General features: G+C 51.0%; 7 protein-coding genes across 7 annotated transcripts; 3 read left to right on the top strand and 4 right to left on the bottom strand.

The window, feature by feature from the left end:
• Nucleotides 1-256: 256 nt before the first annotated feature.
• On the bottom strand, nt 257-1,231 carry PtrM4_115640 (DDE-3 multi-domain protein; the record flags this gene model as incomplete). The annotated part of the gene is made up of 1 exon (XM_066108176.1): nt 257-1,231. The coding sequence occupies one exon, from the start codon at nt 1,229-1,231 to the stop codon at nt 257-259; it is 975 nt and encodes a 324-aa protein (XP_065961361.1).
• Nucleotides 1,232-5,562: 4,331 nt separating this feature from the next.
• PtrM4_115630 (Fungal transcriptional regulatory protein) lies at nt 5,563-6,954 on the top strand (the record flags this gene model as incomplete). Its single annotated transcript, XM_066108175.1, has 1 exon — nt 5,563-6,954. One exon carries the CDS (start codon nt 5,563-5,565, stop codon nt 6,952-6,954), a length of 1,392 nt encoding a protein of 463 aa, XP_065961360.1.
• A 306-nt stretch (nt 6,955-7,260) lies between these two features.
• PtrM4_115620 (ABC-type uncharacterized transport system, permease and ATPase component) lies at nt 7,261-9,795 on the top strand (the record flags this gene model as incomplete). The annotated part of the gene is made up of 2 exons (XM_066108174.1): nt 7,261-9,409; nt 9,464-9,795. 2 exons carry the CDS (start codon nt 7,261-7,263, stop codon nt 9,793-9,795), a joined length of 2,481 nt encoding a protein of 826 aa, XP_065961359.1.
• A 361-nt stretch (nt 9,796-10,156) lies between these two features.
• PtrM4_115610 (nitrogen permease regulator 2) lies at nt 10,157-12,025 on the bottom strand (the record flags this gene model as incomplete). Its single annotated transcript, XM_001934945.1, has 3 exons — nt 10,157-11,361; nt 11,417-11,917; nt 11,971-12,025. 3 exons carry the CDS (start codon nt 12,023-12,025, stop codon nt 10,157-10,159), a joined length of 1,761 nt encoding a protein of 586 aa, XP_001934980.1.
• A 622-nt stretch (nt 12,026-12,647) lies between these two features.
• PtrM4_115600 (uncharacterized protein) lies at nt 12,648-15,097 on the bottom strand (the record flags this gene model as incomplete). Its single annotated transcript, XM_001934944.2, has 7 exons — nt 12,648-14,122; nt 14,172-14,319; nt 14,372-14,482; nt 14,535-14,630; nt 14,692-14,802; nt 14,857-14,968; nt 15,027-15,097. The coding sequence occupies 7 exons, from the start codon at nt 15,095-15,097 to the stop codon at nt 12,648-12,650; spliced, it is 2,124 nt and encodes a 707-aa protein (XP_001934979.2).
• A 3,951-nt stretch (nt 15,098-19,048) lies between these two features.
• PtrM4_115590 (uncharacterized protein) lies at nt 19,049-20,185 on the top strand (the record flags this gene model as incomplete). Its single annotated transcript, XM_066108173.1, has 2 exons — nt 19,049-19,876; nt 20,066-20,185. 2 exons carry the CDS (start codon nt 19,049-19,051, stop codon nt 20,183-20,185), a joined length of 948 nt encoding a protein of 315 aa, XP_065961358.1.
• A 285-nt stretch (nt 20,186-20,470) lies between these two features.
• On the bottom strand, nt 20,471-22,234 carry PtrM4_115580 (LysU, Lysyl-tRNA synthetase (class II); the record flags this gene model as incomplete). Its single annotated transcript, XM_001934941.2, has 3 exons — nt 20,471-21,654; nt 21,704-21,874; nt 21,922-22,234. The coding sequence occupies 3 exons, from the start codon at nt 22,232-22,234 to the stop codon at nt 20,471-20,473; spliced, it is 1,668 nt and encodes a 555-aa protein (XP_001934976.2).
• Between the last annotated feature and the right edge of the window lie 333 nt (nt 22,235-22,567).

Raw genomic sequence — 22,567 nt, 5'->3', positions numbered from 1 at the left:
AGTGTTGAGGTTTTTCAGGCGTTTCAAATGCGCTGCAACAATAGTCTATTTGGATAGCCCTATGTACAACACTACAACGTTATGCGATTATAACAGGTTAACTTCCTAAGATAGTTCTATATGTATAGAAATAGCTCTTATTTTTTTAGAATTATTAAATCGCTTTTGTGGGTTGCGCATTAAGGTGTAATCGTTCGCATTTGTATGGTATCATCTACCTATAGAAACGTACTGTGGCATCCATTTAAAAGCACAATTAATAGGGATAGCCACACCTATGGAACCAGCTTCTGCAGTTAATATTACAGCACACCAGCTGCGCTGCATACTCAAGAAAGACCCCAAAGTCAATGAAGTTCTCCGCTTGCGCTGAATTCCTTTTCATCCACCCCTTGAGCTGCTTAAAGCTCTTCTCGATGGGGTTGAAATCTGGTGAGTATGGCGGCAGATACTCAAGGAGTACTCCAGCACTTTGGCAAAGCACCCGTACACGCTCTGATCGATGGATGGAGGCGTTATCAAGCACGATTACTGAGGCTGGCCCTGGGTGAGGATTGCAGAACGGCAGCACTTGAAACTCTAAGAAGTCTTCTAGGATCTCAGATGTAATCGCGCCTTGAAAGATCTTATAGCTTATGTAGCCATCTATCGTCATGGCTGGCAGCAGCGACCACCGTTCTGATCGCCTGAAGCTGTGTGATAGCTCCACCGGCTCCCCGATTGGAGACCAGCCATACTTGCGGTCGCCCGTACGCTCATTGCAGGCGCTCTCGTCCAACGCAACGATCTGCTCCGCCTTATAGTGTTGCGCCATCCTGGCAAGATAGAGGCGGCGGAGTGGCTCACTCTGCTCCTTTGCCCGCTTTGTTGCAAGCTTGCGAGACCATCTCATCTTCTCTAGCTCTCGGTAAACGCTCGCAAGGCTTATCCTAACGTCGTACTCGTCGTACAAGAAGTCCCTCATCTCATCCATGTATGCGCCCGGTGAGCCATTGAGGTATGCCTGAAGGCCTTCGCGCTGAGCTTGCCGGAGTATAGATGGCCGCCCAAGTCGAACGCAGCGCGGCGGATAAGGCACGCCCCAAAACTCTAAGCTCAACCTCAGCTTTGCTACTGTGTTACGGCTCGCACCTGTAGCTCTAGAGATGGCTCGATCACTTTCGCAGGCAGCAATTCGGTCGAGGATAGCCTGGAGAACAGCGGGCTGCAAGCGGTGGCCGGTGCCTGGCATCGCGATGAGATGGGCTCGAGAAAATTGCAACACCAAAAACGCGAGTCAGTAGAGGCGATCGCAGCAAACAATGAACTTCAAATACGTTGTGGGTGTTAGAAAGCGTGGCTGCATCGATTTACTAACAAATTACTATAGGAGTTGATGTTCTTGGCCACCAAGCCAACCAGATCCAGGTGGCTCAAGGTATTTCGAGAAACACCCATAACCGGAGACATCAAATCATGCAACGCGAGTCAGCAAAAACAAAGTTTCGAGAGATACACAGCACAAAAGAAGCTTGGTTTGAAAGTATCAAGAAGATTATCGATCAAGCTCTTGTCCTGGCAGACAGCAGTGCGCCTCTAGAACTCCGCCTCCTGACACCAAAATCAGGGCCGGGTTACGATGCAGGGTCGTGTCTCGATTTCGTGTTGACACCGATCGAAGAAGTCCATGACATGGAGTACATCACAGTATCTTACTGTTGGGCCCAGCCTGCTAGTATAATTCTCTGGTTACTCCTGATTACCGAATTTGGGAGTCACCGAATGCGACCTCTTCGCGGCCACTGCGATGCCCGAAAGGAGTTTTCCATCGCGCGATACAATTTGCACGGCATCGGAGTTGTCCATTCATCAGGATCGATCAGGAATGCATCAATCAGTCCGACCCCGAGGATACTAAGAAACACCTCCAGGTTATGAACAGATAACGTAGGACTCATAATAAGATTATAATAACTAAAAATGTTGAGAAAGAATGACTCTCTCAGTCATGGCATGTAAGTGTGTCAATTGCTAACTATACAAAGCTCGGCTAATATAGAGCGGTGTGGGTCACGTGACTTAGCGTCCTCGTGACAGGTGACCGGAATATTCTCAACACTCCCCCATAAGCCGATCAGCTGTACCCACTACTTTGTATAGGTCTTGCAGTCAAAGCTTCTTCTCCCTTTATATGCTTCCACTGAACGCCTTGCATGCACTTTCCAACACTCCCCCAGAAGTGCCTTGTCAACAAGAATGAAACCTCCCTGTCACCCTATAGTGGCCGTTACGTTGCGAGTCCCTCAAGTAAAGTGAGGTATCGGCCGAGTGAAGAGTTGAGGAAAGAAGGTCGAGAAAGAAGGTCGAGAGAGAAGGTCGAGAAAGAAGGTCGAGAAAGAAGGTCGAGAAAGAAGGTCGAGAAAGAAGGTCGAGAGAATTTTCGCGTTTGAAAATCAAGGTAGAATCGATATCACCAACATACCGACTCTCCCTCGACTCCTACGTGAGAGTCAGCGCTCCCTCAGCTTGGTACTCCCAGTACTCTAGCTGTGTACGCTCTCCTCTGTCCCAGCGCTCCCCAGCTTGGTACTCCCAGTACTCTAGCTGTGTACGCTCTCCTCTATCCTAGCGCTCCCCTAGCTTAGTACTCCCAGTACTCTAGCTATGTACGCTCTCCTCTCTTGTTGTCCCCGCTCCGTTCCTCCGCTCCTGCCTCCTTGTCTGTGTCCTATTCAGGGCTCCAGACCCTAACACCCTTATTCTCCCCCATCGTTATATAAGCCTTTGCTTCTTTGCGTTTATTTAACGAAATCCTTTGGAAAGAAGATAAAAATCGATCGAGAAATCGGGTGGGGGTAGGTGGGTAGCGTTCGAGAGAGTAAAAAAACTTCGAGCACCGTCAAACGGTAGGTTTTCGAGTTTAAGGAATTGAAAGTAGCTGTCGAACTGTAGCTACTAGTTTAAAAAGAAGGTCTCGAAAGGTTACTATCGATAGGCAGGCAATTCGAGTTGTTTTCGGAAGAATCGATGGTTACCGTCGGTAGGTAGGTATTCGAATCGTTGTCAAAAGGTTGGTTGAAAAGGGATAGAGCAACCATTGCTCTCTTCGACTCGCGCGTCGGAATTGGGTATAACTCGCCCAAGGTATCTTCGAGACGCTCCCAGCTTCTCCGGACGATAGTCCATTTTTCTTCGGACTTAATACCCTTCGCGGTAGCCAGGGCGACGGCCCAGTGTCTTCAGGACTTAATACCCTTCGCGGCAGCCAGGGCGACGACCCAGTGTCTTAGAATATAGAAGGCGACGACCTCCTGGGTTGTTCTGGCGTAGACACGCATATACCAGCTTGCTGCCCATATCGAAGAAACGACACTCCGGACACTCACAATGCACACGCAAGCGCGTAAGCCGGGCTCATAACCTGTTGAGAAAGAATGACTCTCTCAGTCATGGCATGTAAGTGTGTCAATTGCTAACTATACAAAGCTCGGCTAATATAGAGCGGTGTGGGTCACGTGACTTAGCGTCCTCGTGACAGGTGACCGGAATATTCTCAACAAAAAATAGTCTTAATACTAGTTAATTGACTAGGAAAGGGTGTAATAAGAATTAATGGATCGCGAGAAAGAATTCATTCTTAAGATTCTATAGTTGTATATATTAGTCTTCTTTATAGAAGATATAGATATCTCTAGTGTAGATGTTTTGTTAAATTCAGGGCTCTTACGCTCACGTCACATGTACACCAAACAAACTCCCATTTGCCATACTGTCTCCACTCATGTGCCTACCTGCCTACCACTTTTTTTTTACACCTGCGGTCCATGTTTATACCATAATATCGAGGCTGTGTTCTTACACTTCTCTTCCGTATCCCGAAACGGTATTTATGTGGCGTGCTTACACAGCAAGTAGCCTACATACGCAGTGCCGGATTGGGTAATGAGATGGCCTCAATCCGGTCTTTGACAACTGGCACTGGCCGAATGGAGGTGGGGGTGGGTTTGCAGGCGAAACGTGCCGTTGGTGGAAATGGATGTAGGAGGGTGCATGGTGGGTCAGAGGGAGGGTGGACCAGGAGCGGGAGCGGAGTCGACGGGAGTGGGAGCAAGAGGATGGCTTCAGTAGTGGGATTTGGGCCTTTGCAACGAATGTTTCAAGGTATTTTAGAGGAGAGGAGAGGAGAAGATGAGGAGATCGAAGAGCATCTACTTCCATCGTAGGCCAACCTTTTTTGTATTTCTTCTCTCTCGCGAGTATCAAGTCCATGACTTCAACATCACCCAGCAGCCTCGTCTTACAATACATGACGACTATCTATGCGCGAGGCTTATCTCTAGCCTACAGGCCTATTTTACTGAGCCACATGCGGCATCTCACTGCTTTCCGAAGATGCCCCATTCGTTCACAGTAGGTAACTGACCAGTACCGCCGCTTGCCCTGGTGCACAGTTACTTCGTGAGTCCCACGTGGGATCATGCAGGCGTGATGACTCTTGTCGAGTGCCGGTGATGGGTAAAAAGAAGTCGGTCAGAAACAGAAAGCTATTTTGGGCTCGGGGTGTTACTTACCCGAATAGGCTTAGCGGTAGTAAGCGGGTGGTGTGCTTAGGGAACTCTAGCTGCTGGTGAAGGGATGGATGTGCGTGCCGTGCCGTAAGATGCAGATGGCATCATGTCTTACTTGCAAAAACGGCACTAACGGAGTGACCTTTCCAGTTTCTCCATTAAGTGAGTTACCTTGGTTGCTGCGCCTGGTGGAGACGTGCCTCGTTGCTACTGAATTCTAAAAAGGTCATTGCTACGTTGCACGATTTGCGCTCAATCTGCGCTCAAGACATGCTCGGAAGAAGCATGACTTCCCAAATCTACCACGCATACAATGCTGGTTAGGAAGTTTCTCCATCTGTGCACCGTTTCTGTACACGAGGGTGTGCTGCCAAGTGGTGCATGCAATGTCCTGTCAGCATAGCGAGGCTGACGCAGCACAGCATCATTGGACGTCGAATCTGCACCACCACTAAATTGTTCTCTTCTCGCACAGCCGCCTTACTCTTGCATCACAAACACAAGATTTTATGTCACGAATCCTTGTAGAACAACTAATCTAGCAGAAAAACATGCAGACTGGGGCCAAGGAAGCTGCAGATGATAGCCCGGTCCGCCAGGATGAGACTCTGCAGCCAAAAGCGCCATGAGAACCAGGTCGGGTGGCCTGAAGAGTGGTCCAGGTACAGTGCGCGAGTGATCTAAGTGGTTTAAATAACCATGATAGATGGGCTGTATGCTGCGACGCACGCGCTTCACATGCGGTAGATCTTGGATCTCACCTTCAACCACAACGGCGGGTTTTCAATCCCGGTAAATAGTATATGAGCCATTTAATATATAATGGCGGTGGGGTTCAGCGTACACAGATAGGCAACATCATCACATTTGGTAGCACAAGGCTCAGCTTACTTTGCTACCCGACACCGACTCTTCCATAAAATCTTTACATCTTGTCAAGCCAATGTCTGCTTCTCTAAAACCAGCTCGTTGGCGTACACCTTTTATTATCAAAAACAAATCATCTACTCCAAACATGTCCTCCCCTACTTCGACACCGAAACCGGCGACACCGTTGAACCAGAAGAAATTGAAACTCAGAGCTTCGTGCGATTCTTGCGCTGCTTCCAAGGTTAAATGCAGTAAAGACCACCCTATTTGCGCACGCTGCTTTGCCAACAACACACAATGCGTTTATGGTGTCTCGAGAAAGCATGGCAAGCCGGGCAGATCCAGGAAGAGGAATCCGGATGGAACGCAGTTCATCAAGTTCTCAAAACAGCGCCTGTCCCCTGACAGAACCGATTTCTCCAAGTACACTCTCCAGTCTGAGCATAGCCTTCCACAAACAGATCTGGAGATGGGTACAAACTGGGCTTCGGACTGGTCAACAACGACACCAAGTTTACCAGCCACGCCAGACTTTGGCATTGAAGCCACCCCCGAACCTTTCTATACCAACCTTGACTCATCGGAAATTGGGTTTATGGACCCTGCATTCCTATCAACGGCACAAGTCAAACCAAAAACGACGCAAATCGCTCAGCCGGATTTGGTCCTTGGAGACCAGTTCGCAAAGACACCCTTGGAGCAGCTTTGCTCCCCAGAGCCGCAAGCTCGTGACGCATATATGGATACAAAGGATTTGAAACCGCTGAGATACACATACAACGATACGATGAGCACAGCACACCCACACTCCTTTTCCTCATCATCCACAATACACACACCCATGAGCCAATCCATGGGATCCTACGACCCTCCACAATTTCTAGCTGACTCCTCAAAACCTACACCGCATTGCTGCTACACGTTGGCCTATTCGACATTCCAGAGCATCAGTATGCTCGGTACAGATACATACCCAGTCCTCAATCAGGAAGCCCTTACATCTGATCTTTCGACAGCAAGACTCGCTATAGACAGTGTTTTGCAGCTTGTTCGTTGTCCATGCTCGTCGAATCCACACCTTGCCATGCTTTACTCAAGCATAACGAGTAAAATTCTGACATGGTGCCGGATAGCCGGCGGTGTAGATGGAGCTATTCCTCTGAACTCCTCTGTCACATCAACGTCACAACAGATGGATTCCGTCTACCATGTCCCATTCTCACAACCAGAGTTCCCAAGCTCGTTGATTGGAGCTGGTAGCAACGAAGGAACGAACTACGCTCTGCAGGATATGCATGCCCAGAGACACAGATTTGACGAGCTAGAGCGCCAGAGACATAGAAGACAGATGGTACTCTACGAGCTGCGGAACTGCGAAAAGCTAGTTGAAGCACTCGTTGAGTGGAGGGGAAACGGAAGATCTTGTGAGCAGGCAAAGTACCTGTATGGTATGCTGGGTGCGTGGCTAGAGAGGGAGTTGCACAAGACGGTGGAGGAGATCAAGGGGGTTGAGATACCGCATATAAGGGCAGGTTAGTTACTATTTGACATCAGTGATGCATGGAAGGGTTTGTTGGAGCTTTAGCGATTAGTTCAAGATGGGCTTTTGATAGCTTTTAGGGAGTTGTATCTAAAAGGTTTTGCTGTAATAGATCCGTGTAGATGAGTTCAAGCTCCACAACCCCGGGTTTCCCCAGTGCACGTGGCGCATTCACATGCCTCGGCTCAAAGCTGCTCCATCACTCATCGCGCTCACATGCAAGGTACACCATCTTGGAGCTTCTCTCTTCCTCTTGCCACCACGACATGATAGTCTTCCTGGGAAGCATGTCCACGGTCTACAATGGCCGCCCAGTCCACGTTGCGAAAGCCTCATGAACCTCTCATCGCCCTCTATGACCGCTATGCCACACTCCTCAAGTCCCGCGTCCGAGACGCATCGAAGCTCACTAAGATATTGTCAACCATCACTCTACTCTTCACGATAATAGGCGCAGGATATGGGGGCAGGACATGGTACAAGAGCCGGCGCGCAGAGAAGGAGACGGGTCGCCGCCTACTGAGGCGGAATTCCGGGCTCAAGAACAAAGATGGCTCGCGGACTATATACGTGCCCTATCGCGACTCGACCTCCAAGGTGGTCATTCACCCTACCAAGCAAACTACATTCGATGCGCATCGAAGACTCTTTCTCCAACCCCCGCGCGCTGCCCGCATGGCAGATGCGACATCGAGCGACCCGCAAGCGCCACCACCGCAGACGAAACCGGGCTTGAATCTTGCCTTTTTGCACCAGTTCCTCAGCTTGTTGAACATCATGATACCGAGATGGAACAGCAAGGAGACGGGTCTGTTGGTCAGTCATAGTGTCTTCTTGATGCTGCGGACATATCTCTCGCTTGTCGTAGCACGGCTTGACGGAGAGATTGTACGAGATCTTGTGGCAGGTAACGGCAAGGCATTCCTATGGGGAATAGTCAAATGGCTAGGTGTTGGCACCTTCTCGTCATACACAAATGCTATGATCAAGTTCCTGCAGAGCAAGGTCTCGATAGCCTTCCGCACACGCCTTACAAGATACATTCACGACTTGTATTTGAACGATCACCTGAACTACTACAAACTGCAGAATCTGGATGGAGGTGTAGGTGTTGGCGCCGATCAATACATCACCCAAGACTTGACACTATTCTGTGCGAGCGCAGCATCTTTGTATTCCAGCTTAGGAAAGCCGTTTGTGGATCTCTGTGTCTTCAACTACCAGCTGTACAGATCATTGGGCCCCTTGGCGTTGACGGGCTTGCTGAGCAACTACTTCTTAACCGCGACAGTACTGCGGAAACTTTCACCACCCTTTGGCAAACTGAAAGCTGTCGAGGGACGACGAGAGGGTGAGTTTCGTGCTCTCCACTCACGCCTCATTGCAAACGCCGAGGAGGTCGCTTTCTACGGCGGTGATGAGATGGAGAAGCACTTCCTTGAACGCGGTTTCAAGGATCTCAAGCACTGGATGGAAGGCATCTACAGCCTAAAGATCCGATACAACATGCTCGAAGACTTTGTGCTTAAGTACTCATGGTCTGCCTTTGGATACCTCGTTACATCTCTTCCAGTCTTCTTGCCTGCTTGGGGAGGTGCCGACGGTACAGCCGAGCTTCCAGGAGGCGAGAAGACGCATCGCGAGCGTAGCCGCATGAAGGACTTCATCACAAACAAGCGCCTCATGCTTTCTCTTGCCGATGCTGGTGGGCGCATGATGTACAGTATTAAGGATCTCTCTGAGCTTGCAGGCTACACATCACGTGTCTATACACTAATCAGCACACTACATCGCGTCCACGCCGACGCATACTACCCTCCGCCCGGCCAGCGTCCGGAGCTTTACTCCGTTTCCGACATTCAAGGCACCGTTCACAAGGGCTTTGACGGCATCCGTCTCGAACACGTCCCCGTCGTCGCACCAGCCCTCCATCCAATGGGCGGCGAAGAACTCCTAGAATCCCTCTCCTTCATCGTCCACTCGGGCGAACACCTCCTCATCACCGGTCCGAACGGCTGCGGTAAAAGTGCCGTATCCCGCATTGTCGCAGGTCTATGGCCCGCATACCGCGGCCTCGTCAGTCGCCCCCGCACCATCGGCGTAGACGGAATCATGTTCCTTCCCCAAAGACCATATCTCTCCACCGGAACGCTTCGCGACCAGGTCATCTACCCTCACACTGACGCTGACATGAAGGATGCTGGACGCCGCGACTTTGAGCTCTCCCAGGTACTCGAGGAAGCCAAGCTAGGCTACCTACCTGACCGAGAAGGCGGCTGGGATACTAAGAAAGTATGGAAAGATGTGTTTAGCGGGGGTGAGAAACAGAGGATGGGTATAGCGCGGTTGCTGTATCACGAGCCGCGGTATGCGTTTGTTGATGAAGGCACGAGTGCTGTGAGCAGTGATGTTGAAGGTTTGCTGTATGAACGCGCAAAGGCGAAGGGCATAAGTATGTTTCCCCAAAAGTTCTCTTATCGTACACCCAACTGACCAATTTCTCCAGCTTTAATCACCATTTCCACCCGTGCAAGTCTGAAACGCTACCACACCTACACCCTCACCCTCGGCATGGGCGAACATGGAGACGAATGGGAGTTCCAGCGCATAGGCACACAATCAGAGAAGTCGAGCGTGGAAAAGGAACTCGCTGAGCTGAGGGAGAGGCTGGAAAAGGTCGAGGGCTGGAAGCAGAGGAAAGAGGAGATTGAGAGTGAGTTGAACAGGGTGTGGGTGGAGAAGGAGGGTGAGGGGGATGGGGAGGAGTTGGCGCCGCCACCGTATCTTGAGAAGGAGGGCGATGGAGAAGCTGAGGGAGGTGAGGAGGTTTCTGCATAGACTTAGTATATGCCAATCTGCATGTGGATGGCGGGTTGTAAGATATAAATATCTTCAGTATACATATCACCGTCCGGTTACTGTGTGATGTCACATCTTATGCCATTTCGCTAATGTCGCATTTTCTATCCTTCTAGTTCACTGTGACAGCTCCCTGGTGGTAATAATAGATGAAACAGAGGGCAACAGACTCAAAGCCTCGGACAAAAATATCAAACACAGCGCCACGCGATCCCGTCGACTTTCCATGACAGCGACCATCGCCAACTGTCGGCTGCCCATGAACGCTCAGCCAGTCCGCAACCCGCTCCTTTTGCGTCCCCACCGGAGAACGGCGGAAACAAATGCGACCGTCTCGTCCTCATCTATGCACAACCACCCCAGCCCCCTCCCCCATGCCTCTAACTTTGCCCTCAACAACCCGCTCCGGCATCGCCAACTCAGTACAAATCTCATCGAAACAATGCATACCATCCAGGAACCTCAGCAGCGGCAACCCATTCTTATCACGGTCGTTCATCAGACTATCCAGCGTCTGTGGTTCGTCCCCTTTATTCGGGTTGAGGTGCTGCGGGTTAGATTGTTGAGCGTGGTAAGGAGTCCCCGTCGGATTGGAAGTAACACTTGGCCTATGAAGAGAAAACGATGGATTAGGAGTGTGGAGACTGGGCTGTTGGAAGTTTGGTTGGGAGGCGTGATGGACACGCTCGTTGTTACCGCGGATGGTAGCCGTGTCTGAGTCGCGGGGGTGAGCGGGCGATGTAGCGGTGCTTGTTTGGAGGCTTGTGGGTGGGGCTGGGGGGAGGGCGGTGGACGTTGCTATGGCGTATTTGTGGACGCGGTAGAGGAAGCCTTTTATGATGCCGAAGGTGATGAAGCGGCGGACGTCGATGCCGGTGAGTAGGTCGAGGTTCTCTAAGACCCAGTTCTTTAGGGTTAGGCCTTGGCGGAGGGATGTGTAGAGCGTTATTAATGTCTCGTGACTTGTCTTCCATGTGTTTTCTTCTTCGGCCTCTTCTTTCTTCTGTGCGGCGATGTGGCTGTCAAATTCGGAGACTTTGAGTGTTGAGCCTACTGTGTCGCTTTGTTGTGATACGGAAGACGCCATGGATGATATTGATCCCCGGCCATCGCCACTTCTTTCTGTAAAGTCGCTGTCTAGGCGTGTGGTCCTCGCAGTGGAGCCAAGATGCATCCTCGGTACACTCACGTAGCGCATACATTCTTCTTTGACTTCTGCATCTACAATGAATCCGCCAATTTCAGCCGTTGGGGCGTAGATTGCACCGAAGCTGAAGATATCCAAGAGCACCAGACAGCCGTAGTATACGAGATGCTGTATGGCACGCCGCGTCAACGAGAGATCAGTGTCCGCGAGCTGCGCAATATGGGCTATTGAGTTGACACCATTGATATAAGGGAGTATTCGATTGAGAGTGAGGTCCGGAGATACTGGTTGCTGGAGGCTTGAGAGGGAGATGGTGAGCAAGGGTACTTGATGGGCGAGTATAGGTGGAGGAGGCGGCCGTGTGGGAAACAACTTCAAGTTGATGGTATTCGAGTCGTCTGTTTACACTCAGCATGTTGTTCTTCATCCGCAAACTACGTGGGGAGCATTTACCGATAGGTATCATACACTCTGCGTAATTATTCAGATCCTCCAGCACCATCTCACAGAGGGCATACACCTTGCTTCCCCCGCCTACTCCAAATTCGCCAGCACTATCGTCTGGTATAGCATTCGTATACCCCCCCTCGTCGTCCCAAACCCCGACTTCTTCCTTGCTCAGGAATCCACCCTGCTCTTCCAATCCCCTCAGTAGACGTCCCAATTTTCTCACCACCTCGCCATAGCACGCCCAGTCGCGTTCATTCTCACCAATCACAATGGCGAAGTTGAAAATGAATTCATTCCTGCTGTATTTGCCCTCGCGAATACACACTGGATATCCAATGACGCGGTGATGGTTGACGCAGAAGGTGAGTAGGCGGTCGCAGAACTGCTGTGTGGGTATGAGGAATTGTGTCACAGAGGAGAATGTGAACAATGGTGTAGTCATCGCAGATGGGAGGGTAGAGGGTATAATGGCGCCCGCGGGGACCTGGTGCATAACGCGGTTTCCTGGAGCGAGATCAGCAAAAGTCAAGACTAGGTGGTGTGTCGCATTACTATACCCTTTTCATGGTGAAAGCGCGTGTAAAATATGGCTTCGATTGCACGTGTAGGCATTGGGGACTGTAGGCGGCGCTACCAAAGTTTCCCGTGGACTACATGGCGAATGTAGAGTTGGAGAGTCGTCATGTGGGGAGCGTGAGATGCGCGTCCGATGTGGTGGTCTGTGCACGATCGCCCTATTCTCTAAACCATTTTGTCTTCTTGAAAAGGCCTGGCCCAAAAATTGACTCAATGTTGGGTCTTCATGTGTGCTGCAAGTAGTGCACGTAGGTGTATACACAAGTTGGTTCTTGACAATTAATGCATAGGTAGGTACGTCATTTATAGTACACCATATCCCCTCTCCATGGTGAAATATATTTGTAGTCAAATGCAAATCACTGCAGCGAGAGACAGTCATTACATTGAATGAGAACGTGGTATTGATTATATAATGTGTCGTAGCTTCATGAACATGACAAATATACTTGCTCGTGAAGGTGTACATAGAAGTGAAAATGCAGAATCCGTAATCTACAACATGGAACTACAACATGCTGGGACCAACAGATGCGCATATTGAAAGAGCGTTGGGGGTATAAGGCGAAAACAAAATAAGGTGGTCCATCCAAACAAGACTCGTGAAGGGGAAGGACCAGGAGAATGACAACGTTACTGGGGACATGGTGACTGTGCGTTAGGCGTTGATGATCAGGTTCCGCTGGCTCGTATCCTCGGGATATGCCCCAAAGACAAATCGATATAACTCGCGCAACCACTTGAACGATTCGCTACGACCTAGCCATTGCACTGATCGCCCAATCTCAAGTGCCGTTAGCCTCCGGAGTGGTTGAGAGTGAATGCTCCGTAGCGTCGGGTCTGTGAGTACAAGCTTCCGATAGTTGTCAAATAACTGACTTTGCCATGGGTCGGTTCCAAAACTGTTCGAAGGCAGAGCACGAATGAAGTCCGGGAGGGGAATCTGACGATTATAGCCCGTATTGATGGCCGCCTTCATGATCAACCCTTTGAGGCGCACGAGATTGGGGTCCTCACGACCGGCAGTAGCGGTAGAAGAAGTATGTGCTGAAGCGTCGGAGTAGGTAGAAAGGTTGGACGAAGCGGATGACCAGCGATCATGAGTGCGTGTCATGCCGGCTTCTGGACCGAGAACCAGGATGTTCGGCACGTTAGGCTCGTCTGCTGGAGAAAATTCCTCGCGATCATCGAAGATAGTAGTTGGTGTTTCCGGCTGCATTGGGGTCGCCCTCCTTGCAGAAATAGCAGAATGGTAAGACTCGTTCACACTGGAAGATCGTCCAGACCGTTCGGAGTATGTCCCCTGGGAGCGATGTGACACAGACTCACGGCCTACCGAAAAGGCGTATTGTGTCGGTCGTGGGGTGCCGCGATCGGGTCGTACCTGTGTCCAGCCTTCACGGAACAGGTCGCACAAATCCCAACAAGCCTGGATAGCCGACCCCAGTAATTCCTCGTCAGCAGGCTTACCATCCCGGCTGTTTTGGCGGAGACTGAAAAGCATCTCTGCTAATGACCAGCATGCGTGCAGCAATGAATCTGTCTCTTCTGGTAAGGAAGTCCTTTGCTTCATCAAGCGGTGGCATAGCGTCAAGTAAAAGTCGAGTGTGCGTTCACGGAACGTTTCAGGTAGTGTGCGGTCGTGGGCGTTGTAGAGGTGATTGTTGAGCTCGAAACTGACCCTAAGGACCGAATCTGACGCCTCATCACCGCGTTGTCGCACATCGAAGAGGGCCTGGCAAAAGTCCCGGCACAGTTCAAGTGTCGGCCGGATCTGTACTGATGGGTCCTCTTCCCGACTTTCATAAAGCTTCTGGCAAAGCCGCCAACACGTCCTCCAGGCGTGCTCTTGCATATCAGGGCTTCCTCCAGAATAGTGGAACATGCGAGTTCGGTGATGCTGGCTCAATTTGGCTAGCGAGTTACATAGTGTCCAGCATTCGTCCAGAGCGCTTCGAAGGGCTGCCAATTCCTTTTCTGTTTCCTGGATACCGTGGATTGCCTGGCCCATGGTCTGCGTGCCGATGGATATTGATTCGCCGTCCTGCGATTGTGAAGACTGGCTGTCGTCCTGTTCGATGACGGAGCTTGCGGAGGAATCGAGAGTAGCATTGTCTTCATACTCTGCAATATCTGTGAACGTTAGCTAGCCTGTTGAGGTCATCGTTCCGTGCAGACATACCAGCGAGGTTGAGGCTTTTGCGGATACTGCGTCGCCGGAGATCTTCCTCGAAATCTTGTCGCGTTTGTGCACGTGGTGTACTACGATCTGGGGCAACCGAGTTTGAGACGGCAGTATCAATTGGAGTCGTGTAGGTCGAAGAAGTGTGCTGTTGGTGGTTAGCCATAGTGTTGCTGTTGAAGACGGCAGGGACGACCAACCTTGTTGTCGACATCGGGTAGCATGTTGGCTTCTGGTGTTGACGGTGATACAACAGCGGTACTATCCGATGTGTTTGCGCTAGACGACGCGCCAGACATGCTCATTCGGCTCTGGCACCCACGTCAGCCATGCTATATGTTCAGAGCAAAAAATAAAACTTACGAATTGCTTGAAGCTATCCGGCGCGTGAATGACGGATGGAGGGGCATCGTCCGAGTCTGCCCTGCGCACGGTGGTGTTGAGTTTATGGGTGTGTGGCTGTTGCACATTAATTGAGTGCTTGTGGGCGGCGCATGAAGCTTCCAAGTCGACTACTCACTTTTGTCTGCCCATCCTGGCTCACCGGACTCACAATGTCGTCAGTGGCGGGGGAACGAATGTCACTCATGCCATCTTCGCTCGGGTGGTCTTCTTGCGCATCGTCCTCGATCTGTGGTGGGGTCAGCCCCGCCTGTTCCCCATATTCATCAACAATCTTGTCTACCTCGGTGTGGTCAGTATGGCTGGTACCGTTGCTGTCCACGGGCGATGGGTCCACAGTCGCTGGGTATGGGCTAGGCGGTGGTTGCAGGTGGTCGGAGGTATGTCCCGAGGACCTTGGGAAGTCCATGTTAGCCCTCAATTCACACGGCGCTTCTGGCGAGGGCAGCCCACCTATTTGAGAAGACATGCGCAAATGTGCCCGGCGAACTGGGCGAGTCGGTGTAGGGGCTGAATGCCGACATGGACTTCAGGCCACTAGGGGAGGGCATAAGCTGCGTTGCGGTGGCCATGCCTCACAAGACTCAACAGGGAGTCACAAGAGGGACTGCGCCAGAACTGCGCCGGATCTACGCCGCGGTACAGGGCAAGATGGAGAAGCTGGCGGTCGAAAAGCCGGCTGCCTATTGACCAGAGGGTCGCTGTTTGCAAGGCTGAGCGGCGAGTCACGAATCAAAGGGGAGTGAGCGGCGCGAAAGGGCGTTGGGGGGGGAGCGAAGAGAGCGCTTGCGTCAAGGTTAAAGAAAGACGGGACGAGGCTTATCAGAGCAGGCCAGCTGCGGGAAGAGGCTCAATGGGCGGCGTGTAAAGGGTGTAGTTGTTTCAAGACCGCGACTCTGCCTCGGTGGAGATGCTCGTTCAGCAGCCAGCAGCAGCACAGCGGCTAGTAGCGAACACGCTCCGCCGTGCACCATGGCCGGTGCCCGCTTACACCTGTCCCTTCACCACAAACTTGGCGCATCAGACGAATCGCCACCAGGTGTGGGGCTGGGCTCCCAGGGTTGAACTGCAGCTTAAGCGCCCAAACACGACGCTAGATTGCGGGCGTGCTGAGCGATGCCGCGCCGTGCGTGCCAGAGACACGACGCTGGGTCTTCTAGGAATAGCATTTCTGGAAAAGCCATGGCTGGCCTTTTGGGTTCGGTACGACATGTCACATATCCGCTGACAACACGTGAGCTTCCGTTGCCATCAGACAGATGCTCGCGAACGACGGCATCCTGATTCCTCCCGGGCGAATGATTGTCGGCTCGCCCAGCATTAGCTGCAGTGAGAGAACGCTGCTGCAGAGGGGAGGGCCAGGGCTAGGCCTCCATGACACGCTAATGCACCCTTTCTCAAAGAGCTATATCATGTGCATTGAGACAACAAGTGTGCGGCACAGCAGTGAGCGAGCCTGACCGTTTGCTCCGTCTCCAGTTCCGGCCCCATCGACATCGACGTGGCCGGCTTCCAGCAAATGGTTATCCCCTCAATGTGATGGCTATCCCTACTCGCGGGAGACAAAACGCCCACACATGGCATGTCAAAAAAACTCTGTATCGTCGTGGGCTCATCTCCAGATTCTACGAGCATGTCAACATGCTCCGGTTACCATGTGCTCGGATGCCCGGCTTGGCCAATCACTCGATCAACTTTTTCACCTACGACGCAAAAGCACGCGCTTTTCCCTTTTTCCAGCCTACCACGATCTACACCGCGCGTATCTCCAGTATTCTAATCCTCTAACAGGCAGCTCCCTTGTGGCTTTGTCACTGCCCTCTTTTGTGCGACCTGTGCCGCTGCCGCGTTAGACATTAGCCGCGCCCAAGGCATGCCAACAAGCGCCCTGGAGCACGGCCGGCCGGCTTTCGACCAGCAGGAACAATCGCCCAATTTACTGCCAGGAAGCTACGGCCGGCATAACTTCCTCTTTGCAAAACGTTGGTGGTCGACTACAACCCAACTCATCCATGACACCAACCGCGTTGAATCCTTGGGAACTCTCAACAACATCAAAGCCAACATCAACATGTGCGCAAGGCAGCCTAACTATGAGTAATAGCCATGCTTTGGAAGCTGTCAAACCAGGCCCCACTCGTTGATGCCTGTGTAGGCAACCGAAGCAACCCCGCTCTCACATCTGGGCGCTTACTGTCATGGTCTCTTTGGCGAACACCTCCACCACCAACGGCACCTAAACTTGTTCGGGTGCCAGCATCCGCATAGTTCTACAGTCATCCTCGGAACACATTCGGCCGCCTGAAAGCGATCCTCATTAGCGGCTACCACGCGGTTCCAGTGTGTCGGTATCATGGCTGCCCCGAAGGCCAAAATCTTTGGCTCGTGTGTGACTTCCAGTCAGAGCACTGCTGACAAAATATAGGAGTTCTGTCACTGTATCGACCCAGATAGCTTTTGATGGCAGTAATGCGAATTCGTGCGTAGCAGTCAAGTTAGAACCACCAACAAGCGTGAGTATCCCCCTCACTTTGCCTCATATGCACGCATTTCCAATTTGCACTATCAGTCAGAATGTCATCTTGCAACTCCCAACAAGCGGGGTTTCCGGCCACCAACAAGGTCGTGATCCGGTTGGCTTCGCTTCTCAAAATCAGGCTAGGCTGACATGTTGTGAACAAACTTACTGTTAGCCGACTAGAAGGCGGCGTACAACACGAGATCAACACATGAAGCCACCGATCTATGCATGACATGGTCCACGGCATCAAATTCTCCGGTGGGCTTAGCTCTGAGAGGCCTACTCCTTCCGCGCCGGGTGCTCCTGTAACCTCAATCAGCCCGCCAGCCCTATATGGCCAGATAAGGCTTCGTCGCAGTCTGCCTTGGGCGAACAATCTGCATATACAGCCATGTGCGACTGACGCTGTGTGCAAGCATGGAAACTCACTGTTTCACCACATTTTAGGCGATTAGAATTCAAGCCTCTACCGAAGCCATGGTCAACAGTGCATGATGATGAGCGTGTTATACTTATCGTCAGCGGCTGGACATGTTGTCAATTTGTTGTTGGCTCATTCAGGCCTCATGCATTTACTTCACCATCACTGATACACCTTGTCTGGCGCATTACCCGATTGCAGCAAGTCACACTGTCTGCTTGCCTTGGTTGTTTAGGGCGTTTCAGCCATACGATAGTCTTCGCATTGCTATACTCGATTTGACAAGCCCTTGAAGTAAGTGTAAGGTACCAAGCTTTTGAATATTCGAGCATTCTTTCTCTGTAATTTCTATGGTGGAAGACTTTCCTCCAAAGTCTCTTAATTTTTCGTGTCGATTTTTTACACCAAGGAGAGTCAAACGATGTTGAGCACATGACCCTTTCAAGGTGACTATAGGGTCTAGGGACAGTCTACCTGGCTTTGGCCCCGCTTTGCATCCAAGGGAGTGACAGTCTTCAGTTCGAAAGCTTTCATTAAGGTTACTCCTGCAATCCCTGAGATGGTAGCGCATTATGTTCTGGCATCATCTGAAGCGGTGGGCGGTCACAGACATAAGGTACTCATGACTTTATTCGGATTGCTATCAAAGCACAGTCTGCGCAGAACGTTTTTTCCTCATTTTATTTCACACGATTCTATATATCTATCGCTTTCGAGAAATAGTGAAATCTTCTAAAAGGCACTTTTGGATGATGGTGTGCTGCGTTGATGGTGAGAAGCAAGCGAGACCCACGAGTAATGGTGTTGTTGTAGCCGCCCGGCTCGAAACCCCGTCTCCGAATTGATCACTATTGCGCAAGCCACTGCATCTATGGGATTTCTACGACGGTTGAACGTGTCTTTCAACCCATTTAGGCGTTCTACATTTACGTATTGTAATGAGTGTGGAATCCGTTTACATTTGGTGACCACCCACGTCGCGCCACCAATTGACAATAGCGCTGATCACCTCGTCTTGCCCCGGTCGGGACGTCAACTTTGTAAATCGTAACCACTACGAGATTTGTGCCGTCTTCACGACCTTCCTTTTCATGCCCGACGCTGCGGGGCCAGGCTTCACCGGCGCCGTATGCGGATGGTTTTCAGTCAGCCTCTTCAGCTAAGCCTCGGCAGTGACATTGATGTAGGTCGAAATATACACCAAAGCAATGTACATATGCGCTTTATGTGATTCTTCATATTTCTTATTTCTCGGTTTCGATTTCTCCCCGCTGCGTATGCCAATTGCCTGCACAGGCTCACGAAGGAGTCAGGATGCCTCTTGTTCGGCCCCCACTACCGCCACGCCCGTCCTCAGCCTCAGCAAGCCAACAGACGACGGACTGTCCTCCTCTCAAACCATGTTCACGATCCTCTTTCGTAGAAGGACACAAGGATTGGTTGCAAGTCGTATCTCCTAGGGCCATCCCAAACTTTGACATTTGTCCCGATTGCTACAACACTTCCTTCCGCAACACACGCTATGGCTCCCTCATGCGTGTGGGCCCTGCCAAGCCGGCAGGAATTTCATGCCAGTGTGATTTTTCCTTGAGTTGGATCAGAATAGCGTACATTTGGCTATACCGACAAGGCCAGCCAGACCTAAGTTTGCTGGGAGCAGTAGCAGGCATCCAACCCGACAAGGACGGCATCTGTCCCAATCTCAATCTCGAAGATGCTCAAGTAAAGCAAGGAGGAAAACCTGCCGTAACACGAACGTGGTACTGTCTCCGCGACCCACAAAGCGGCGCGCCAGTGGAAGAACTCACGGCCTGTTCCCATTGCGTATCCAATGTCTCCACCATCTTCCCCTGTCTCTCACGTATCTTCGTCCCCGTAGCAAATGGCCAAAGACTCCTCGCAACGTGCGATCTCATGAGCCTAGGCGACGCCCAACTGCGTAGTCTAGAATACCTCGACCAAATCGCCAAAACAGCCGCCTCAACTCTCGATACCAAAACCCGTGATCTCGGCCCTCTAGTCGAATACATCAGAAAATGGGGCCCTGTACCCATCTGCCGCAAAGGAAAAGAAGTCTTCAACGAGAAACGATACAGTCTCCCCACCACCGTCCCCGAATTCACCGCCTGCGAAGAATGCTACCATAGACACATATTACCACTCTACTCCGAATCACCTAAACCCGCTTTCCTGTCCCACATCAAGGAAGAGGGGGTGAAAGAAGGCGGCTTCATGTGCGATTTGTTTTCTCCGCGACTGCAGGGTTACTTCAACGATGCAGTGCGTACAAACGACACCGATACTTTTCGCCAGAAACTCATGGCTAGGAACGAGAGGATGCGCGAGATTAAGATGCAGCTTGTGAGAATGAAGCAAGAGTGTCAGCAGTTGAAGATGCAGGGGAATATGCATATGAGTCAGATGAGGATTGCGCAGATGCAGGCTACGAGCCAGAGTACAAGTTGGATGGCTACGGGATGGATTGGGCCGCCGGTAAGTTTGTGTTCATGTTTTTCCAGCCATCTTGTTGTGAACTGACATCTTGTGCAGATTGATTGGAGTGTGACGAATGCGCATATGGCAAAGGCGAATGAAAAGAATATGCAGGCAGCTGTTATAGAGGATAATATGACTGCATTGGAGAAGGAGTGGAATCAATTTTGGCAGTGAGGATATTATGCGATATACGACGGATACACAGCAGCTTTGACTGCTTCAGAGATAATACAGAAACCAGTAAGCTGTACTTCTGAGAAACGCACACGTAGTCTAGAGAAGAAAAATTAAAGGCTTAATATATTCACATTACTCTGTTTATTTCAATGTAATGTAATATAAAGTCACCCACGGATCAAAATGTTTCACGACAACAGAGAACGAGCAAGTATGTGGTGAGGCAACATGTTATTCGTCGTAATTTCCATTAATTCGTCGGCAAGACGTCCCTGACGCCTTTTACTTCTTCTTGGAGATACTCACAACGTTCCGAAGTGTTCCAAAAGGTAGAACATCGGCGATTCGCTTCTTGCTAGCAAACAGCATGACAAGTCGATCTAACCCGCAGCCCCAACCACCCGTCGGTGGCATACCCCACTCCAGTGCCTCGAGATAACTCTCATCGATGGCTCCTCCACCCTCAGTGTGAAAGTCTAGCTGCTGCATAAACTTCCTGCGCTGCTCAAATGGCGAGTTCTCCTCTTCGTATGCATTGACGTACTCGCGACCATGGATGAAAAGCTCCACGCGCGAGGCAACGCGTTGTCCAGTCGCTTCGTCAACAAATGACTTTGACAGCGGCGAGAGGGCTTCTGGATGTTGAGTAATGAAGGTCGGGTTCTTGCAGAGAGGTTCGATATACATCTCTGCAAGCGCATCGAGTAGCCGTGGGAGAGTTGGGTTTGGTGGAATCGCGAGATCAAGCTCGTTGAAGAGCTGGAGAAGTTCCTCGGAGGCATTCGGTGACGATAGATCTGGCAGTGTACGACCGCAGGATTTCTCAATTGTAGGTATAAACGGCAGTTGTGCGAAAGGATGTGTGAAGTCGATGTCTTCCGGCGCTGCGAGTGTCGGGAAGTATGTTGACCTCAGTGACTCAATTGCAGTATGAAGACCGTGTACCAGTTGTTCCGTTCTAGCGACGACAGTGGGTAGTGTTGCTCCGACCTCGTAAAATTCGCACGTAGAGAATTCCGGGTTGTGTGTGTTATCCACGCCTTCATTCCTGAACACGCGACCAATCTCGAAAATTTTGTCCTGCCCTCCAATGATCAACCGTTTCAGATTCAACTCAGGTGCTATCCTGAGTCTGATTGGTGTGTTGGACAGCTCGTTTGCGACAGTCTCGAAAGGTCGCGCGATTGCGCCTCCAGCGTTCACGTCGAAAGTCGGAGTCTCCACCTCTAGAAACCCACTCTGTATAAAGTATGTGCGCACATAGTCGTATATGAGCGCCCGGAGTCGGAGCACATCGCCGGGTTCGTCACTGGTAAGAGCGTGGATATGCGGTCGTCGAGCGAGCGTTTCAGCATCGTCGATCTTCTCCGGGAGATGATGCAGACAGGGCGCGAGTACTTGGGGCACGTCGAGGGCAAGGATTGAGAGTTGTCCAGTCAATGTCTTTGTAGGTTTGCCTCTGATGGCTATGATGCGTTAGCATTCATGTCTAGGTCTACTAAAGCTAGTCCTTACAAATCCAATCACCAATGCGCGCGACCTTCTTGAAGTTCTTAAAGCTCTCGTCAAGGTTCTTTTGTGGTGTGAGCTTCTTCAACTCTACCATGGCCTGCAGCCGTTGTGTGTCGCGTTCAATATCAAGGAACATCAACTTGGAGCTAAGCAGCCGGACTGAGCGCACCCTTCCTGACAATGTCAGAATCGGAACGATGCTCACTGGTGATGTGTCCTACCGAACACAGACACGATGTCCGCCTGCGTCTCCTGTATACCATCGTACTTTGCGTTGAAGTCGCGAACCGATAGATTTTGGACATCTGAAGAATGTACAAGCCTTGGGTGATATTTACCCAAGGGCTTCACCTTCTCCAGATGCTCAAGTCGCTTCTGTTTCTCGACATCGTACGGGCCAGTGTATGCACCAGCAGCTACACTTTGTGTGAAACGCTTCTGCAGAGCGAGATATGCGCGCGCATGTTCTGGCCTTAGAGGTCGGCTAGCCTGTTGGAGGTACGGCCGAAGAAAATTCAGCGCTGGTCTGCTCATGGTTCCTTGTGCTTGTTAGCTACTAGTCGCGTCCAATATTCTGATAAAGACGAGAATTTAATTTCGATCAGTAAAGGGTATGGTGAATTCAACCGCCCGAAGGCGTCATTCGCAACGGTTCTAAGGTTGTTTTGGATCATCATTTTGAAAAAGTGGGCTGCAGTGTGCTTCGTGGAATTTTGAAGAGCTCAGTGACAGGTGCTGGAGTTATAGTACCCGGCGACTGAGCTCATAAAGCTCGCAGAAGTAGCGGAAGATATAGAATGCTCAAACGTACCTTTCTGAAGAACATGCCCATCCCTGGAGAGATGGTCACTGGCATGTGGTTCGGGT

Source organism: Pyrenophora tritici-repentis, chromosome 6, assembly GCF_003171515.1.
Source record: "Pyrenophora tritici-repentis strain M4 chromosome 6, whole genome shotgun sequence".
In the NCBI taxonomy this organism is placed as follows: Eukaryota; Fungi; Ascomycota; class Dothideomycetes; order Pleosporales; family Pleosporaceae; genus Pyrenophora; species Pyrenophora tritici-repentis.
The sequence above is the reverse complement of the archived record's forward strand: the minus strand, read 5'-3'. Positions and strand labels throughout refer to the sequence as shown.